General features: G+C 39.4%; 1 protein-coding gene across 1 annotated transcript in view; it reads right to left on the bottom strand.

Moving 5' to 3' along the window:
* Positions 1–18,442, bottom strand: part of ephb3a (eph receptor B3a) — a 48,234-nt gene extending 29,792 nt beyond the window's left edge. Inside the window, exons 1-4 of the mRNA XM_073849909.1 lie at positions 17,917–18,442; positions 10,685–10,749; positions 7,490–7,774; positions 5,576–5,963 (exon numbers count right to left, since the gene is read on the bottom strand). Of these exons, the coding sequence (XP_073706010.1) occupies positions 5,576–5,963; positions 7,490–7,774; positions 10,685–10,749; positions 17,917–17,980 (802 nt within the window). The 5' untranslated portion in view covers positions 17,981–18,442. The remainder of the gene's footprint in view (positions 1–5,575; positions 5,964–7,489; positions 7,775–10,684; positions 10,750–17,916) is intronic.

The raw sequence follows: 18,442 nt of genomic DNA, 5'->3' as shown, positions 1-18,442 counted from the left end.
TCCTGATATTTGGTGGTTTAAAATGCTGTATAATGTTATTTGAAAAAAAAAAAAAAGCAAAACAAAACAAAAAAAAGGTCTAGAGGTGTTATTAATGTCAAAGATAAAAATTGATGTTGAAAATCTTATATAATATCATGATCTCTAATGGGGACACAAAAGGCACCGAATCCCAGGAATGCCCTTTGTGAACATGCGTCGACTATTGTAACAATGTACTTACTACCTTTCTGGGCCATAGAATGCTTCAGTTGCATTTTTAAAAATGTTAAAAATATCTTAATTTGTGTTCCAAAGATGAACGAAGGTCTGATGGATGTGGAATCAGATTAGGGTGAGTAATCAATGACAGAATTTTCAGTTTAGGGGAACTGTCCCTTTAACTCCACTCAGTCAACCTACATACATTTGGATAAATAAATGCAAACAGAAATAGCTCCTTAACGGAATATTACAGCTCAATTCAAAGCATTTTTTTTTTACTCTATCCTTTGTTTCAAAAGAGAAAGAAAATATGATTACAATAAGACCCAATGGAAGTAAATGGGGGTAATCAAAAGTATAGCTAAAAGATGAACAATCTTTTGGTTATTTTTTAAGTGTTGGGTAGTTTTTGTGTTAACCAGTGGGTGGTTCAAACGCACCCCTTTGCCAGCAGTTAAATTACTAAGCGTGAGCGCGGGCTATTTCGGGCAATACTGGCTACAGTGCATGTAAAAAATGGTATAAAATATGCTGCATTAAGAACTGTACGTACAAAAAAAAAAAAAAAACGTCATGTAAAATAGTGGTTGTTTTGTGTATTTTACAAAGAGATTATGTTAATCTGTAAGTAACAAACAATGTTGCTGGGTCAGGTTAGCCCAAAATGTCTTCTGTCTTATATTTACTCACCCGCAGGGATAAAAACAACTCAAATTGGGTAGTTTTTAACCTAGAGTTTTGTAGAGTGACAGTTCAATCCATTGCCATGATAACATAATGCCCCAAACTCCAAACCAACCATTAAAATAACAAGAACAACTATACAGCTCAAGCAATACTCAAGTTTTAGCAGAAGAATGAATGTGTTCACTTCTATTGTACTGTAAGTGCCTTACAGAAACTTCATTGCCATAACAACAAAATGACAAGAACAACTCTACAGCTCATAATAATTCTTCTGTTTTAACAGAAGAATTAATGTGTTTTATATTATAATCTTCACATTTATGCTCAAATCAACACTGAACAGACCGGAGCTGAATAATGACACTATTGTCTTTTTAAAGCTGTTTACAGCAGAATTTAGATTTGTCTTGTACAGCATTTGATGAAGTTTGAATCATCGATTCTATTATTTTCCTGTTTGTGAAGCTTCTTTAAACCAATCTGTGTTCTATAAATAGATTAAGGTGACTTGCCTTGCTTTCAAATCCTCCAAAACCTCGCAACTTTTAGCTTTTTTATGTATTCAAAAATGTTTCTTGTATAATCAACATTATCAGTTCACAGTTGAGCTGAACCTGGAATATTCCAGGTTCCCACTTTTTTTAGTATTGTGTCTGCACTTGTAATATCTGAATCACGAACCAGCTGTGAATAAACTATTTTTCCATCGCCAAACTGACACACTTAAAAATATAATTCAAAACATTTATAACAAGAATGAATCACCCGAACTAGTTTGCTAACCGCAGCGCCGAGGCCAACTGTGAAATAATAACGCTCTAAAGTCAGTCCGCTTCTTTTAGAAGAAAATGGCTGATGTAACAGTCTGGCTGAAGAATCGGCTGCTATCTGTTTTTCTTGTAAACAATCCACCACAGCCGTATCTCCACACAAAACACTGCAGTTAATGGGGACCATGCCGAGAGTTGTGTTCAGAAAAAAAATCATCTTCAATAGTCCGCCCATCAGGCACGTGCACAGGTAGGGCTCAACCTGTGCAGAGCACATGCCCTTTTTTTACACTCGGAAGTGCCCTTTTTTTTTTTAAATAAATCAATGCTATTGGTAGCCCTTTACGTGTGTTTGTCTTTTTAACAAATATTAACCAATTAAAAAGCGCATCTCTTAGAACCGCTCAAACTGTCAGTCAAACTTCACAACTCCGCCCCCTGAGCGCCGAGAACTTGGTTATAGCACATCAGTCAGAGTCATAGAGCAGAAGCAGATGAACGTCTTCGTCTTGTAACGGTAAAATATCTTGTTGTTTCAATAAGTGCAACGTTGTCTTTATGAAATAAACACTAGTATGTCTATAAAGGTTCATACGCATCACCACACCGGTGTGATGTTGACGTAATGTGATGTCGTCGTTTTAATGATGGACAAATTGCACACATTCACTGGTCAAAAACCCGCGGTGTAACTGCACTGACACAAAGCAACCGAGTGATCCTTGTCAGCTAGGTAAAATATATTATAAGATATTTCTATTTTGATTTTATGGCTATCTGCTGAATGTGCTGATGCATGTAAATTACATGCTGTAATTTATTAACATTTCATCATATTATATAGCCTATGGTCACACAGCATGGTAGGTTAAAGTTTACAATGCTATTATATTATGCATGTATTTGCTGGCTAGATTTAAAAAAAATCTAGTATTGTATACTCCACGCTCGTCTTCACTGTATAAACATAGAAATGCATGGTTTACTACTGTAATAATGTTGCATCAAATAAAAAAAACTTTACACAATGAGAATGAGAATCATCAGGTCGCTGTGCATTCTATATATTTTATCATGCAGAATGTAATCTGAATGCATGCAAAGCAAAGAAAAAAAAATGAACATCTTACACAACTAAATAAGAGAGAGTGCACAGCCAATTCACAAACACAGGACAAATAATACACAGACAACCACCCAGGAGGCAATTTGGTAAGGCTAACTTTACTAGAATAAAAGTTATTAATACTAACTAAATATAATATAAGAATATTATTGTGTGTTATTTTTTTTTTGGTGGTGGAGGGATTCGTGGGTGCCCTTTTTTCAGTTTCAGCACATGCCCCTCAAAAGGTGCACGGCCCTGCCTCCCATGACACATATCGCTTCACGGCTAGTGTAATAAGACAGTGGAAAATCCGAGGGAGTGGCCCCTGCTCTCAGCCTTAACACGCGTGGCGTTACGCATTCAGACTGAGCACGAGAATAAGACGGGAAGAGCTTTGAGAGAGAAAGAGAGAGTGAGAACATGCCCAACCTGACAGATAAATGTTAACTGGGCTTGGCTGTGTGTGTGTGTGTGTGTGTGTGTGTGTGTGTGTGTGTGTGTGTGTGTGTGTGTCTGTCAGTGGGCCTGCGGATTAAAGCTGGAAGGTGATAAAGGAAATTAGACACACTCTCCATTGGCCACGGCGCATCTCACGGCTGTATAGCGCGGCCCGGGAGAGTCGTTTATCAGTCCTTTAAGGCAAGCTCTTAACCTTGAACAACCAGATGGAAACAAATGAGCCACCACATACTGGCAATCTCAAAGGAAGTTCCCCTCTGTCCACCGGTTCCTTCCCAGAGAGCAGTCCAGGAGGCCCGTCCAATTCACATTTTATTACTCGGAGCCCACCTCATCATTCGTTCGCACTCCCTCTCTCTCCTCCCCCGCTCTCTCTGTAGTCTATCTTTTAATTTTCCCCATTACTCTCCCAGGCTCGCGTACCAGAATTGGTCTCGCCTTCTGCAGAACGATCCGTCTATGGTATATCGCTCTGTTAGGACCCTATCAGATGTGTCAGTGGAGGCTGTGGGCTGCCGCTGTTGGCAGCTTTGTTCTCTGACACCACTGCAGTCCTCCACCCATTACTGAGACTCTCTCTCTTCTGTGCCGAGCCCAGATAAGGTCTGCGGGGAGACTGTGGATCAGTACGGGCGAATCCTCACATTGTTCTCGCTATTTGAGACTCTAGAATTTGGACTGCTAGGCGATACTAGTCTCCTAATTCTGGCCTTTTCATATTCACCTAAAAATCCTATTAGCACTTTTGGCCTTTAACCCCAGAATGCTAATAGAAATCCAATTAGATAATAGTCTTGTAAAACTATTTGAGTCAAAGCCATAGGACTTTCTTTCTTCTACAGAATTCATTTAAGTGAACAAAAGAAATAACCATAAAAGTCATAAAAGCAATCAATATGACTACTCACAAAAGGAGTCCCATTTACTTTATGGAATGGAAAATAGAAAACTATTTTTTATTTTTGGGTGAACTATTGATTTCATGTAATTGTATATGGGTTTTGTGAGTTGACTTTTGTGTGGACAAATTTGCTATTTGAGAAAACCTTCCTTTAGGGGACATTTGAAGGCATACTCAATGGAAAAATCAATTGTTTTTATTCAAAAAATATCTTTGTGGATTATTATTATTATGGTGTAGATTTTATAAAACATACTTGTAAACTGTAGTTCAAAAGTTTGAGGCTGATAATTAAAAAAAAAAAAAAAAAAAAAAAAAAAAAAATATATATATATATATATATATATATATATATATATATATATATATATTTTTTTTTTTTTTTTTTTTTACCAAGGCTGCATTTATTTGATAAAAATACAGCAAAAGTGATATTTTTACTATTTACTATGTTTTAAAATGCACTGTAATTGATTCTAGTGATGACAAAGCTTAATTAATCCAATCTTTGGAGTCAATATTTGCACTGAATATGTTTATGATACATAACACTGTCATGTATTTACACATTTACTTACAGAAATATGAAATAGATTTAAAATGCATTTATGTTATACTAAGTATAGTTCAAGTCTTTTAACACAATTACTGACATATTGCTCGAGACTTGCTAATATAAAAATTCAACTTTATTTGGAGTACTACTTGTGCACAGTGCACATTTCTTAATATTAAGCCTACAATGTGTTTTAATGTCACTTTTGATGAGGATTGTATGATTTTTAAATAATACCGGCCTTTAAACGCAAAATATTTAACGTGTACCTAAAGTATACTTGCAATAGCTCCACTTTAGCACAATCAAATATACTTAAGTATATCTTTAGTTGGACTTCAGCATTACTTCCACACAATTAAAATGCATTAAGTACAAAATTAGTTGTTCCAGTTTAGCAGACTTTAAATATACCAGTTTAGTATACTAAAAGTAAAATTTTTTAAGTACATAATATGTAAATGTATTTGTAGTATACTTAGCATGAAATGTATGTATTTTACAGACATTTTACTATATTTATTTTTCACTAGGGAAATTAAAATCTATTTGGAGCCAAAGGTTAATACAAACTCATTTTAACAACAGCAAACCACTAAATGTGAAATTAGTTCACAGTATCAAAAAAACGTAACTGAGAAATTTGAATGTCAAGTAAAAGCTACTTAATGTAAAAAATGTGATGTTGCTATTCAGTGTGAGGTATGTGTGCACAAAATTAGCTTTGCCAGTGACTGCATAAAAAGGATAATAAAACCGCTCTGACCTGCAAGTAACCTTTGTATTGCTTCACACTTATTTTCTAATCCTTATTGTCGCATCTGCCAGCAAACACTCAAAAGCTTTAACCAGAATCCGCTTTACTCAGATTTAAAAAGCCAAACACTTACCCTGGCACTGAGTATCTTTCTTGGCCGGCTCAAAGCCCGGCATGCAGGTGCACGCTCCCACTGGAACCATCCATTCGCCGTCTCCGTTACAGTACAGCTTTAGAGGGACCGATTCCTCTATGGCGTTTGGCACGCAGGCTCCGGCGGCGATGACCAGAGAGGTGGCTTCGGCACCAGTGGCCGTCTCAGGGAAGACGGCGAAGTTGGCAATGGTGGTGGAGCACTTTTTAAAGAACACCCTGGCTGAGATAAGGGACATGCAGGCGCCCAGGTCTTGGAAGGCCAGATAGAAGCCAGCTTTGGAAAGAGGACCGAAGCTTCGTACTTTGGTGTTGACGATTCCAGACTCCAGCAATGAGAAGCTCTCGTCGGGGGCTATGGTGTCCACCTGGGACAAAAGACAGAAGAGAAGTTAAGACATTTTCGATCAATTACAAATTGTTAGGATGGTCTTTCTGCGGAATCCAAATCTTTTTCTCTGTGAATACAGTTGAGGTCAAAAGTTTACATCCTCATTTCAGAATCTGTAAAATGTTAATTATTTTACCAAAATAAGAGGGATCATATAAATGCAAGTTATTGTTTATTTAGTACTGACCTGAATAAGATATTTTACATAAAACATGTTTACAAATAGCCCACAAGAGAAAATAATAGTTGAAATTATAAAAATGACCAGGTTCAAAAACATTTTTGTGCATTTGAACCCTTTCCAACAATGACTGTATGATTTTGTGATCCATATTTTCACACTGAGGACAACTGAGGGACTCAAATGCAACTATTACAGAAGGTCACTAATGCTCCAGATGAAAAAACAATGCATTAGGAGCTGAGGGGTGAAAACCTTTTTTTAAATTTGAAGATCAGGGTAAATTTTACTTATTTTTATCTTCTGTAGCCTCTGAAGGGCAGTACTAAATAAAAAAATATGTTTAGGCAAAATAAGAAAAATGTACACGTCTCCATTCTGTTCAAAAGTTTTCACCCCCGGCTCATAATGCATTGTTTTTCCTTCTGGAACATTAGTGAGCATTTGGACCTTCTGTAATAGTTGCATATGAGTCCCTCAGTTGTCCTCAGTGTGAAAAGATGGACCTCAAAATCATACAGTCATTGTTGGAAAGGGTACAAACACATAAAAATGATAGTTAACAACTATCACTAAACAAAAAAAACAAAACAGCTGTGGATCAGTCAGGTAACAACACAGTATTAAGAATCAAGTGTATGTAAACTTTTGAACAGGGTCATTTTTATAAATTCAACTATTATTTTCTCATGTGGACTTTTGTGAAATATCTTATTCAGGTCATTACTAAATAAACAATAACATGCATTTTGTATGATCCCTCTTATTTTGGTCAAATAATTACCATTTTGCAGATTCTGAAATGGGGGATGAAAACTTTTGACCTCAACTGTACATCTAAAAGAAACCAAAACATTATGTCATCATTTACTCACTCTAAGTCATTAGTCATTCTAATGGTAACATTAGCAAAATTTTGGTAAATTTTGTTGGTCCATTGCAGTGGTGTGTGGTGGTGTTCTGAAATGAGGAGGATAAGTCATCAAAGCTCGGTGACTGTTGGTCACAGCTATTGTTCTAGCTTCATAAAATTACGGTTGAACCACTGATGTCACATGGACTATTCTGTCGAATTTCTGGACCTTGAATGTGGAAGGAACCTTGCTGTCTATGGAGGGTCAGAAAGCTCTCGGATATCATCGTAAATATCTTAATTTGTATTCCGATGATGAACAAAGGTCTTGTGGGTTTGGAATGACATGAGGGTGAGTAATTAATGACAGAATTTTCATTTTTGGGTGAACTAAACCTTCACTGAAACATTGTAAAAATGTATCATCATGCAAAGCCTTAAATTAAAAGAAGACATCATTCTGGCTGACCTTTACGTAGGGGTTCTCCCTCCATGGCGGGCTGCTTGCTGTGGCCATGTCTCCATCCGACTCATAATAGAACAGATTAAAAGTCTCCTTACAGGACCCGGGAATATTGGGAATACTGCCACAGTCCCGCACGGAGAACTTGAGCTCCACATAGACTCGAAGGACTCCTCGGCGGGGGATGAAGTCTGTCCGGAGCCAGTTGTTCTGATTGGGCTCCAGTACGTTACAGACCTGGTATGTCCTGATGGGGCTCAAGTGGTCATCATATCCACTCACTTCCTCCCACTGAGAAGGGCATAACATACTGTCACTGACTGCACAATGATTTCTTGAAATGAAATGTTCAATTGAAAAACATCTTATTGAGTAGTTTACTTCCAATGAAACTAGCCAACCATAGAAGCCAGTGATTCTATAACTTGTGACCTTCCTCTCTCTTTATGTAGTGAGATCTTTCTTTATATATAGTTTCTATTGAATGCAACAGTGTCCTGGCCAGGTACAATTTGATAAAGCTATGTATTATAAAATCTTCAGTGTTAACTTGGGTTTTGTCTCAATAAGATGTGGCCATGACAGGATAGTCAATCACTTGATTTCACTTTCTGTGACACTTTACTTCTACTTCTTTACTTCTAATAAATGCATCTAATTGGTCCTTGATCTTGTAATATTTCTGTACATAATTGAATGGGTCAGTGACGTAACACCTTTTTTCTGGATCTATTAATTTATGCAAAAATAAATGCAGTTCATACACAACTTTTTTATGGTGACCATGTAGTAGCTTTTAAATTAGAATTGAATTATTTCTAATATTATAAAGTCAAACATGTCAAGATGATATAGCTGTCCTAACAATGAAGAAATAAAAATGTGACCCTGGACCACAAAACCAGTCATAAGTTGCACAGGTATTTTTTAATACCAACTATACATTGTATGGGTCAAAACTATCAAGGGGTGGGAAGGGGGGGGGGGGGTCCAATGTTGTTTCATGCATGTTAAGTTATTTACACTGTTAAAGAGTTAGATTCCCATGCTAATCATGGCCAAATTTTCAAAAAACTATTTAGATGTATAACAGAGTATTTCTGTGCTAACTACACACTTTTGGTTTCTTACAAGTTTTTGAAAGTTTTTTTTCGATCATGGCTTTTCACGATGTCCTGAAGGGTGGAACTCCTTGTATGGGCATTTCTCCCGGGAAAAGCGCGCCTGCGCACACATCGACCAGAGCAAGCGCAATAGTGTGCCCATCAACGCGCTTCATTCGGCTGCACTGCTGCATGGGACTCACTCGGAAAGAATGTCTCTAAAGAAGTGTGGTTTTGGTTGTAAGGCAAAAATAACCTTGCTCAGCTTCCCAAAAATCCCAGCGTTACGCAAACAGTAGATGCAATTTGTGTTTCCGGGGCAGAAACAGAGTTTTGCAAGTGTTGACGAACGTTTTATAAATAAGGCACAGTTCGATGCTGGATTTACACATCCTTTGATACTGAAAGATGGAGTGGTCCCGGCTATAAAAAAAAAGCAGCTGGTAAGTGAAACAGCATCAAATGTATGTGTTTTGTTGGTAATTTGCGAGCACTTGCTCGTCAATCTTTAGCTCCGCCCACGGCGTGCCTCTAGTAGCTCGGCTGTTTTCGGAGAGAATCGTAAAGCTGTATCTTTCTTTTGTAAATATGATAAACTAAAGACTTTTTGGAGTTATGAAGGATGTAGTACTACTCTATAGGTACTCAAGATTAACATAAGACTGAATGAAACTGTGTGTGTTATGTCCCCTTTAAACTATTATTTTTCTTATTACTTGTTACTTACTATTATTAAGTAACGATCATGTTCCATTAAGATATTTTGAAAACTTCCTACCATAAATATATCAACAGTTAATTTTTGATTAGTAATATACATTGCTAAGAACTTCATTTGGACAACTTTAAAGGCAATTTTCTCAATATTTAGATTTTTTTGCCCTCTCAGATTTCAGATTTTCAAATAGTTGTATCTTGGCCAAATACTGTCCTATCCTAACAAATCAAACATTAATAGAAAGCTTATTTATTCAGCTTATTCAAATAAAAATAACCCTTATGACTGGGTTTGTGGTCCAGTGTCACAAATAAATAAATAAAAATAAATATAAAAAAATCATTCTTGAAAAGAAAACCATTAGTCATTTGATATATATTGGATATATCAGGAGAGGACCTTCATGAATGTACGTCAGTGTCAATGAGTCTCTTCAAATATCAGATAATTTGACCTTTTTAAGGGCAAGGTTCTGGCTGTGAAATGTCAATTGGTGTGACTCCTAAAAATGTATGAATCAATAATTCATGATATTTGTATTCATTGTATTTTGCCTTAAATTTTAGAGTCTATCCTCAATTTTTTAGAGTCCTAATATTTACAATTTTCATGAAAATGACATATATATATATATATTAAACATTTTTTCAAAGTGGCTTTGAAATCATGACATGTTTTCTATGGTTTACTATGGACTGACGAGTTATCAGAAAAGTGTCACATCCAGTGTCAGACAAAACCTAAGAATCCTAAAATGATCTAGATCTATGGATCGTTACTAAGAAGATACATTTAAAGATGTGCCTCAAAGCAGCACTAAATGGAAGTAGGAATAATGAACGACTCAAATGCTCAATTAAATTCATGTCGGTGGTTAGGGTAAATAGAAATGCTTTCTCAAAGGTGACATTTGGGTTGCCTGAACTTCTCACAACACAATTAAGAGGCATCGCAGCGAGGGGTAGCATGTGTTTATCTCCAGGTGTGAAGGAACACATTACTTATGATGATGCATGGCTTTTGAGATGCCAGACATCGAGCGCCAGCCTGCGGAAAGGGCTGAGCTGCTTAAGATTGTTGCCATGGCAACCCATCATTTCCATTGACTGACTTCGCATGCACATTCCAAAGACAAATCATACTACGGGAGTGAGTGGATTTGGGATGGGAGGGGGGGGAGAAGTGTCAGGCTTAAGGTCAGACTCGCCGTGGTTAATTTCTTCACCAGTCACATGTGCAAAACAAACCGCTGCTTGCAAACAGAGAGGTTGAGAGTGATTGTTCTTGCTAATGGGCCCGTTTCATTTGTCTCGTCAATGCACGGGGTGATTAATAGCCAGCCTTTTGGACAATTACAAACAGGAAAACGCTATAACTCACCCCGCTTTCTGGATAGGTGGTCCACGCCAGCTCTGTAGTAGCCCACCTGCTGTCCATAAGAGTCTCTGCAAAACAGGCAATCAGTGAGGCTTCGGCAACAGCAGCCTCCATTCCAAACACAACAGAGCATCACATCGGCGCGCTAAAAACTGTAATTTCAACGGCTACATATCAAAGCACTTCACTCATTTGAATTCCCCACATAGTCTGTGGAAGGCCTAATCACTGTTTTCACTCCGCACACTAATAATGTGATCCGCATTTATCTACCCACTCCAGCTCTGGCCTGTGGCTGATCTGAGAACAGATCCTGTTGCGTACCGCAGGGATGCTCGCAGCACAGTGACATTCTGCATCCCAGGCGCTCGCTGTTCTCTAAATACACTCCGATCAGTGGAGCAAAACTGCATGAGCCAGCTTCCGCAAATTAACCGCACATGCGTATGTTTTATTCACTTTGTAAGCCGGCGTTCGATGAAGCCGAGCGCTCGCTTCAAATTAATGTGACACGCACACATCTGCGAGCAAATCCGCAGAATATTTAGAGCAGAACATCAACTTAGCTGATTAAGGCCCCGGCAAATACGCATATGGCAAACGTACACATGGCGTTTATGTGGACTGTACACCTCGCTTTTATAGCGCTGTAACTCACACAGAGAGTTAATTGTGTTATGAAATAGCTGTGAGGGCATCTCGCCGTGTGAAATATTCATAAAATTGGAGGGAAGTTCTTTTGATGCTTTGATCAATTCCTTATGACCGCATTCGCTCTTTCCTTAAGGCCCTTTGCATCTGTGCATTTGGCTGCATTGTGGGAAACAACGTCATGATACTTATTTTTACACAAAGCGGCTCATCGCAGTCTATTTCACACAAATGAGCGTACAGGATGTTCTTTGAAACTTTGTTTCGTACAGTCAGCAGATGTACAAAACGCCTCATTATTCTCTGAAATCTTTTGTTTCGCCACAAGATTATCAGAATGTAAGGCTATAAAGAAGAAGAAAACAAGCTTTAGTTATACGGAGCAAAATGAGAATGGTGCTTATTTGTTTGATTACAAAAAAGTATGTTAACATGCAAAATTTGGTTTAAGTCAGACTAAAGCAATAGGAAATGCTTTAAGGATCATTCTCAGCGACAATAACTATAATTATAACTAACACCATAAAGTTTTAATTATCACTGTAATTCGAGGGTTTACATAAGTTTACACCACAGTGATAACGACACAAGACAAACAATATTAAACATTAAAAACATTGACAGCCAATCAGAATTCATCCAACTTTAAAGACAACATAACTAAAGGGCACCCTTGGAATAAACAGAACATTCATGTACGTTGATGTGGAAGAAAATATAGTTAATGTTATAGTCATCTTTATAGACATAATTCTTGAATATGAATGATTCTTTAGCCCAATTGAAATTATACAAATCCAGTTTTACTAAATTTGACTAAAGTTTTTTGTGTCATTTCAAAATCCAGTCATTTCAACATTTGAGGGCAAAAGATTTCCGCATGCATTTCATAATTGTGACTGCACCTTACACTCTTAAAAAAAAAAGACTCCAAAGGGGTGTTTTTTGTGGTGATGCCATAGAAGAACCATTTTGGTTCCCCATTCCCCTTTCAGTGAACAGTTCTTAAAAGAACCATTTTAAAGAACATTTAAAAAATAAAAATAAAAAAAACGTTTTTCACCAAAAATAACTTTTTCTACATTTGAAAGCTAAAGAACACCTCAGGTTTCGTATGAAACCCAAGTTCCTCGAGGGAACGAGACGCTGCGTCGGAACGCTTTGGGAACGCCTCCAGCATGACCATGCTCTGAATCATGTGTATAATCAGTCCAATAGGAAAGCGCGTTGCGACGTCACGGACGGGGTGACGTCATGAACCAGGAAACTAGCCGGCAGCTTCTGCCACCAGGAGCGCTGCAGGGATGCCAAAATTGTGGAAGGCGACGCAGCGTCTCGTTCCCTCGAGGAACTAGGGTTTCATACGAAACCCGAGGCGTTCCCCTTCGGGAACGTCGATCTGCGTCGGAACACTTTGGGAACGATATACCCACGCCACCAGAATTTCAAAGCCCTGCTATATGTGAAGCAGGAAAAGGGGACATATTTGCCCAAAATGGCTGCCGAAAGGCAGGAGAGAGGGGCGAAAGTAGGCCGAATAGAAGCTGCTATTTAGGCAGAATAGGGTGGGGCGTCAGCCCATAGGTAAACAAGGGCGAAAGTAGCCCAGAGTAATTACTGCTGGTCAAGCAGGATAGAAGGGGCCTAAGCCCACAGGTAAGTAAGGGCGAAAGTAGCCCAAGGTAATTACTGCTGGTCAAGCAGGATAGAAGGGGTCTTAGCCCATAGATAAACAAGGGCGAAAGTAGCCCAGAGTAATTACTGCTGGTAAGGCAGGATAAAAGGGGGCCTGGGCTCACAGGTAAGCAAGGCCGAAAGTAGCCCAATTTAGAGGTAAATGCTGTTACGCAAAAATAGAGAGGGGAAGAATCCCCACGTTAGAGAGTCCTACTGGTAGTAGGAGCATCAGAGTGTAGGGCTTGGGAGCCCGGGGTATAACGGAGGTCTAGTTCATAGAACCTCACGAATGTAAGTGGCGTGGACCATCCCACAGCGTTACATATATCCTGCAGGGATACACCTTCCAGGAAAGCCTTCGTAGCCGCAACCTTGCGGGTAGAGTGAGCCTTGGCTTCCAAGGGAGAGGGAAGACCAGAGGACTTATAGGAGAGAGAAATGGCATCCAAAATCCACCGACTTAGCGTTTGCTTAGAAGCTGGAAGACCTCTATTATGAGGACCAAAGCACACGAGCAGTTGGTCCGTCTTCCTCCACAGGGCAGCTCTGTGGACATATGTGTCCAGTGCTCGAACTAGACACAAGGACAACAGCTTGTCTGAGATGTCCTCAATAGGCTCAATAGGAGGATTACAAAGAGCCTCTAATACCAGGAGGCATCCGTAGTTAATGTCAAACGATGACATGGAGCTCCTAACACCGGGCCCTGGGACAGGAACCAAGGTTTCCTCCACATGTCCAAGGCACGAAGGCAGCGCTGCGGCCACCTCGATGGCCCCCTTTCTCAAGAGGGTCTCTTCTTCTTGTTCTAAAACCATAGCCTGCTGTGGGGGAGTGCCACCGTAGTGGCTAGAAGCCATGATACGTTGCAGTATGTGGCAGCAGTGGGGGAGTGAACATGGGCCGAGAATGGTTTGGCCCATGATCTCTATAACTCAGTATGGAGATCGGGGAAAAACTGTAGGCCCCGGCGTGGAGGTAAAGATTTGGAGCGCAGAAATCTTTCATCTAGTTTTGTTCTAGAAGTCTGCTCTCCGGCCACAACGTCCAGCCAATTCATATTGAGCTTGGCAACGGCTCGTGTGACCACCTCCACTAACTCCTCATACTCGACAGGCTGGGAGGGCGTAGGACCAGCCTCCTCGACCATCTCCGTGTCTGTAAACGGAGGGTCGAGCGCTCCTCCTGGAGGGAAGAAGCTGCGGTGCGGGCTTTCACACAAGAGAGGGGCATGGATCTGCCAGAGGAGGATGGAGAAAGGGGCTTGCCCGTCTCCAAACTCGATAACAGATCCATCTGCGATCCCCACGAATGCAAGCGCCTCTCTGCCTCAGTAGAAGCGGGACCTGATCCGCGGGGAACGCTGGTGAGGGCTCCTTCCTCAAAAAGAGCGTGCGGAGAGGAAGCCGCAAGCAATGCACACAGTCAGCCTCCTCAAAGGCTGACTGGGCATGCCTCATCCCCAAGCAAGAAATGCAAAGCGAGTGTGTGTCCTCAGCCGTGATGTATCTTTGGCAAGGAGGAACACATCGTTTGAATTGCTTGCGATCGCCCATTTTTGCTTTTCCTATCTACTCAGTACTCAAAAGAAATTAGAGCAAACTGGCTCTGAAAAACAGTACTGAGGGACAAACACAATGACATATAGCGTGACTGAAAGACAGAAGCTGCCAGCTGCATTCACCGCACGTGTTTTATAATTTCCTGGTTCATGACGTCACCCCGTCCGTGACGTCGCAACACGCTTTCCTATTGGACTGATTAGACACATGATTCAGAGCGTGGTCACGCTGGAGGCGTTCCCAAAGTGTTCCGACGCAGTTCGACGTTCCCGAAGGGGAACCTTTATTTTTAAGAGTGTAACAGTCACGGTTATGCGATTGTACCTAGGTTTTATCCAGCATGTATGCACTATTAAAAATAAAGATTCCAAAAGGGTGTTTTTGCAGTAATGCCATAGAAGAACCAATTTTTTGTTCCCCGAAGAACCTTTCAGTGAACAGGTCTTAATAGAACCATTTTAAAGAACATTTAAAAAATCTAAAGCACCTTTTCCAAATGTAAAAAGGTTCAATGGATGTTCAAGTTTCTTCATTAAACCACTGATGCAAAAAAGAACCTTTATTTTTAAGAGGTTTTATCCAGAATGTGTACACTCATATAAATCAAGGTAAATCAAGGCAGTGATGCCACAGAAGAACCATTTTTGGTTCCTTAAAGAACCTTTCAGCAAACAGTTCTTAAAATAACCATTTTGAAGTATATTTTAAAAATCTAAAAAAACTTTTTTCTACATTTGAATGGTTCAATGGATGTTTAAGGTTCTTTATGAAACCATTGGTGCCAATAAAGAACATTTATTTTTTTAGAGTGTAACAGTCATGGATATGCAATTCTACCTAGGTTTTATCCAGAATGTGTACACCCTTAAAAATAAAGGTTCTAAAACAGTGTCTTTGCAGTGATGCCATAGAACCATTTTTGCTTCATGAAATAACCTTTCAGTGATTTAAAAAAAAATCTAAAGAACCTTTTTCGACTGAAAAATCTTTTCTGCATTTGAAAGGTTCCATGGATGTTCAAGGTTCTTCATGGAACCATCAATGCCAATAAAAAAACATTATTTTTAAGATTGTACACATTAATCTGCAATTGGACTCATTGTTGTAGGTTTGCAGAAGTGACGTACAATGGACGCAATACAAGCATGGTATGCTACTGTATCAGTATTCATATATGCATTGTGTCGTATGTACTTAGAAACACAGATTAAGAAGCCATTCGCACAAAAAATGTTTTTGTATTTAACAGCGTGAGATGCAGTGTAGTGAAATAAAAAAGCAAGGTATAGAAAAACATTTTTTCGTGCCGTGCGAGACACTGCAAAAGATGCAATACACAGCGGTGAAATGTGTCTGTCTAATTCATGTTTCCATTGCTACGAAAAACAATGGAAAATCAGTGCAGTGGATGTAAAAAAAAAAATACTGTAGCCTGATGACTGTGCATGTAAACATAAAAAAGTGTTATTATCTTTTAATAACACTGTAATAAGAAAACTGTCACTCAGTTTTAGACCACATTAATGATAACCACTAACAAGGCCAAATCACGTATGGTTTGTTTTATATTTAGACACTATAGTGCCTGGAAGCCTTCTGACAGATGGACTGACTTGACACAGGGGACCTTGGATGCAGCTTTAGACTTTTCCTCTTGTCATGAGGTGCTCGGCCCACTTGACCTCCATTGGAAGTGTAACTAATGTAGTCTGTTAAGAAACCTGCTCAGAAACTAGGCCTATGAGTCAAACACCTACTCTCTCTCTCTCTCTCTCACACACACACACACACACACACACACACACACACACACACACACACACACACACACACTATCGATTGAGATCCTCACGCTGAAACTGATGAAGAATCGAGGTAGTCATGGCCAAGGTGAAGGAGTATCTGGCTCCACTGTAGTTAAGGATTACTGGGACATGACCGAGCTACATAATGAAGTCAGCTATGCATGCATCTGTACTAATAATACCAAACCAAATCCTGCCTTGAGACTGTAATTTTGTAACAAGGAACAGTCTTGTTTTTGCCGAGCAGCAATTTGATTTGAATATGAAATTAATAATTGTGAAGCATTAAATTACCAGGAGAAAGGGAGACTAATTGCTGCATGGCTTTTCGCTAAATATGCATACAACAGATGTTACAAATGTAATATATATAAACATTATAAGGCTAGAAAATATGATGAGCACACTAACCTATACATTAGACTTCTCTATAAGAATGTAGTGTGAAGTCAACAATCCTCAAAGGTATCAATAGCTTTCCCGAAACCACACCTAGGCTCAATATTGGCTTGTTTCACCTCACCACTGTTTTTAAAATAGCAACCGACTTGGATTTAATCTCAAAATGCATTGTTACTTTGAAGCGACTCCGTTTTCACACCTAGTATATTCTTTTGAACAGCTGTGATCATGCAAGCCAATTAACATGTGTGGCAATTACACTGAAGTGATGCTGCTATCATCACTATCTGGGTGACTTAAAAGCCTTTAGGGTGAAATGTGTCACACCAGAGCAACAGGGGGCTTTCAGCAGACCTAAACCATGTGTCACAAACAGCACAAAGCATCTGAAAATCTAACAACTACATGGGATTTTTAATACAGCGACGATCAAAGCAGAACCAGCTGTCATTACCTCACAAGACGCTACACTTCCAATCAAATTAAAGAGATGCTTAGATGTATAAAAACATCTCCAACACAGAAATTGCTACTAGATTTGGTTTAGTCTGTGGTTTTACAGTTTGTTGTAATAACAAAGGCACGGAGCATGTGGATAAACAGCATCGCCTGTATCAATACATGAGCATGCCATAACACAAACACCTCAGTGGTTTCTGTAAATCTTCCACGCACAGGATTCCACACGGAATAAAAGATTTTTCATAATTAGAATTAGTCAGAATCAAACTGGAATGGAAAACAAATGCAATATTGATTTAGAAATGGCAATAAAATGAACACAGAAATCGGAAATCAGAAATCATCCAGTAAGGCTACACCTAAATCGTAATCTCTCTTTTCACTTTAAACGCCACACAATATTGTACGTTACATTTGCAGCCGTTTGCATATTCATCTACATCCCTGCCCGATGAATAAACGACAAAATAGGACCAAAACTATTTAAGTTTTTGTCAAACGCGAAGTTTTCGAGCCAGAACAGTCCGCGCGGTCTGTAAATCACAAGCTGTAGTTAAATACAGATTTTTTGTTATTAAACATTCTGTGGAATTCCTAAAAGCAATAGCCAACTGATGACCATATAACAGCAGCTTGGATACCGAGTAGCCCCGTAACAAAGAGCTTTTACACTTACCCTCAACAGCGAGAATAGCGGGTACCCAAAGGCTGTATAATAACAGCGAATAATCCATTGTCATGAAGCTTGAGGTTGCAACATGAATAGCTTTTTGTCTATATGTCGCCGGGACAGAAAGTCTCGTTAAATCTCAGCATTCATAGAGGAGCGAATTCACGCCTTGAGAAATTTCTGCCTGGGAAGAAAAATGCACAGCTCCTCTTGCTATGGTTGTCTTCACGTCTTTCATTCACAAGTGTTCGCACCACGGAATCCACGGACGAGCTCTTTCGTGAGCGCGGTCTATCATGCTCTTCTACATGTGTGGCATCATCCTCATCCTCGGTGTGAAAGAAGCTGTTGATTCTCTGCGACTGCACGGAGGAGTGTCAGTTGCGAGAAAGGATGGGGGGCGAAAGCTCTATTGGTCCCAAGGCAAAACCCTGCGGGATATCGCTGATAACTTACAGAGCAAGTACTCCCCCGTGTTCTTTTATTTATGCATTTCATTATTTGTTTTTAGTGAAGTGTTAAATCGACGTCT

The sequence above is a fragment of the Garra rufa genome, chromosome 10 (genome assembly GCF_049309525.1).
Source record: "Garra rufa chromosome 10, GarRuf1.0, whole genome shotgun sequence".
Lineage (NCBI taxonomy): Eukaryota > Metazoa > Chordata > Actinopteri > Cypriniformes > Cyprinidae > Garra > Garra rufa.
This window is presented reverse-complemented; position numbering and strand designations above follow the sequence as displayed.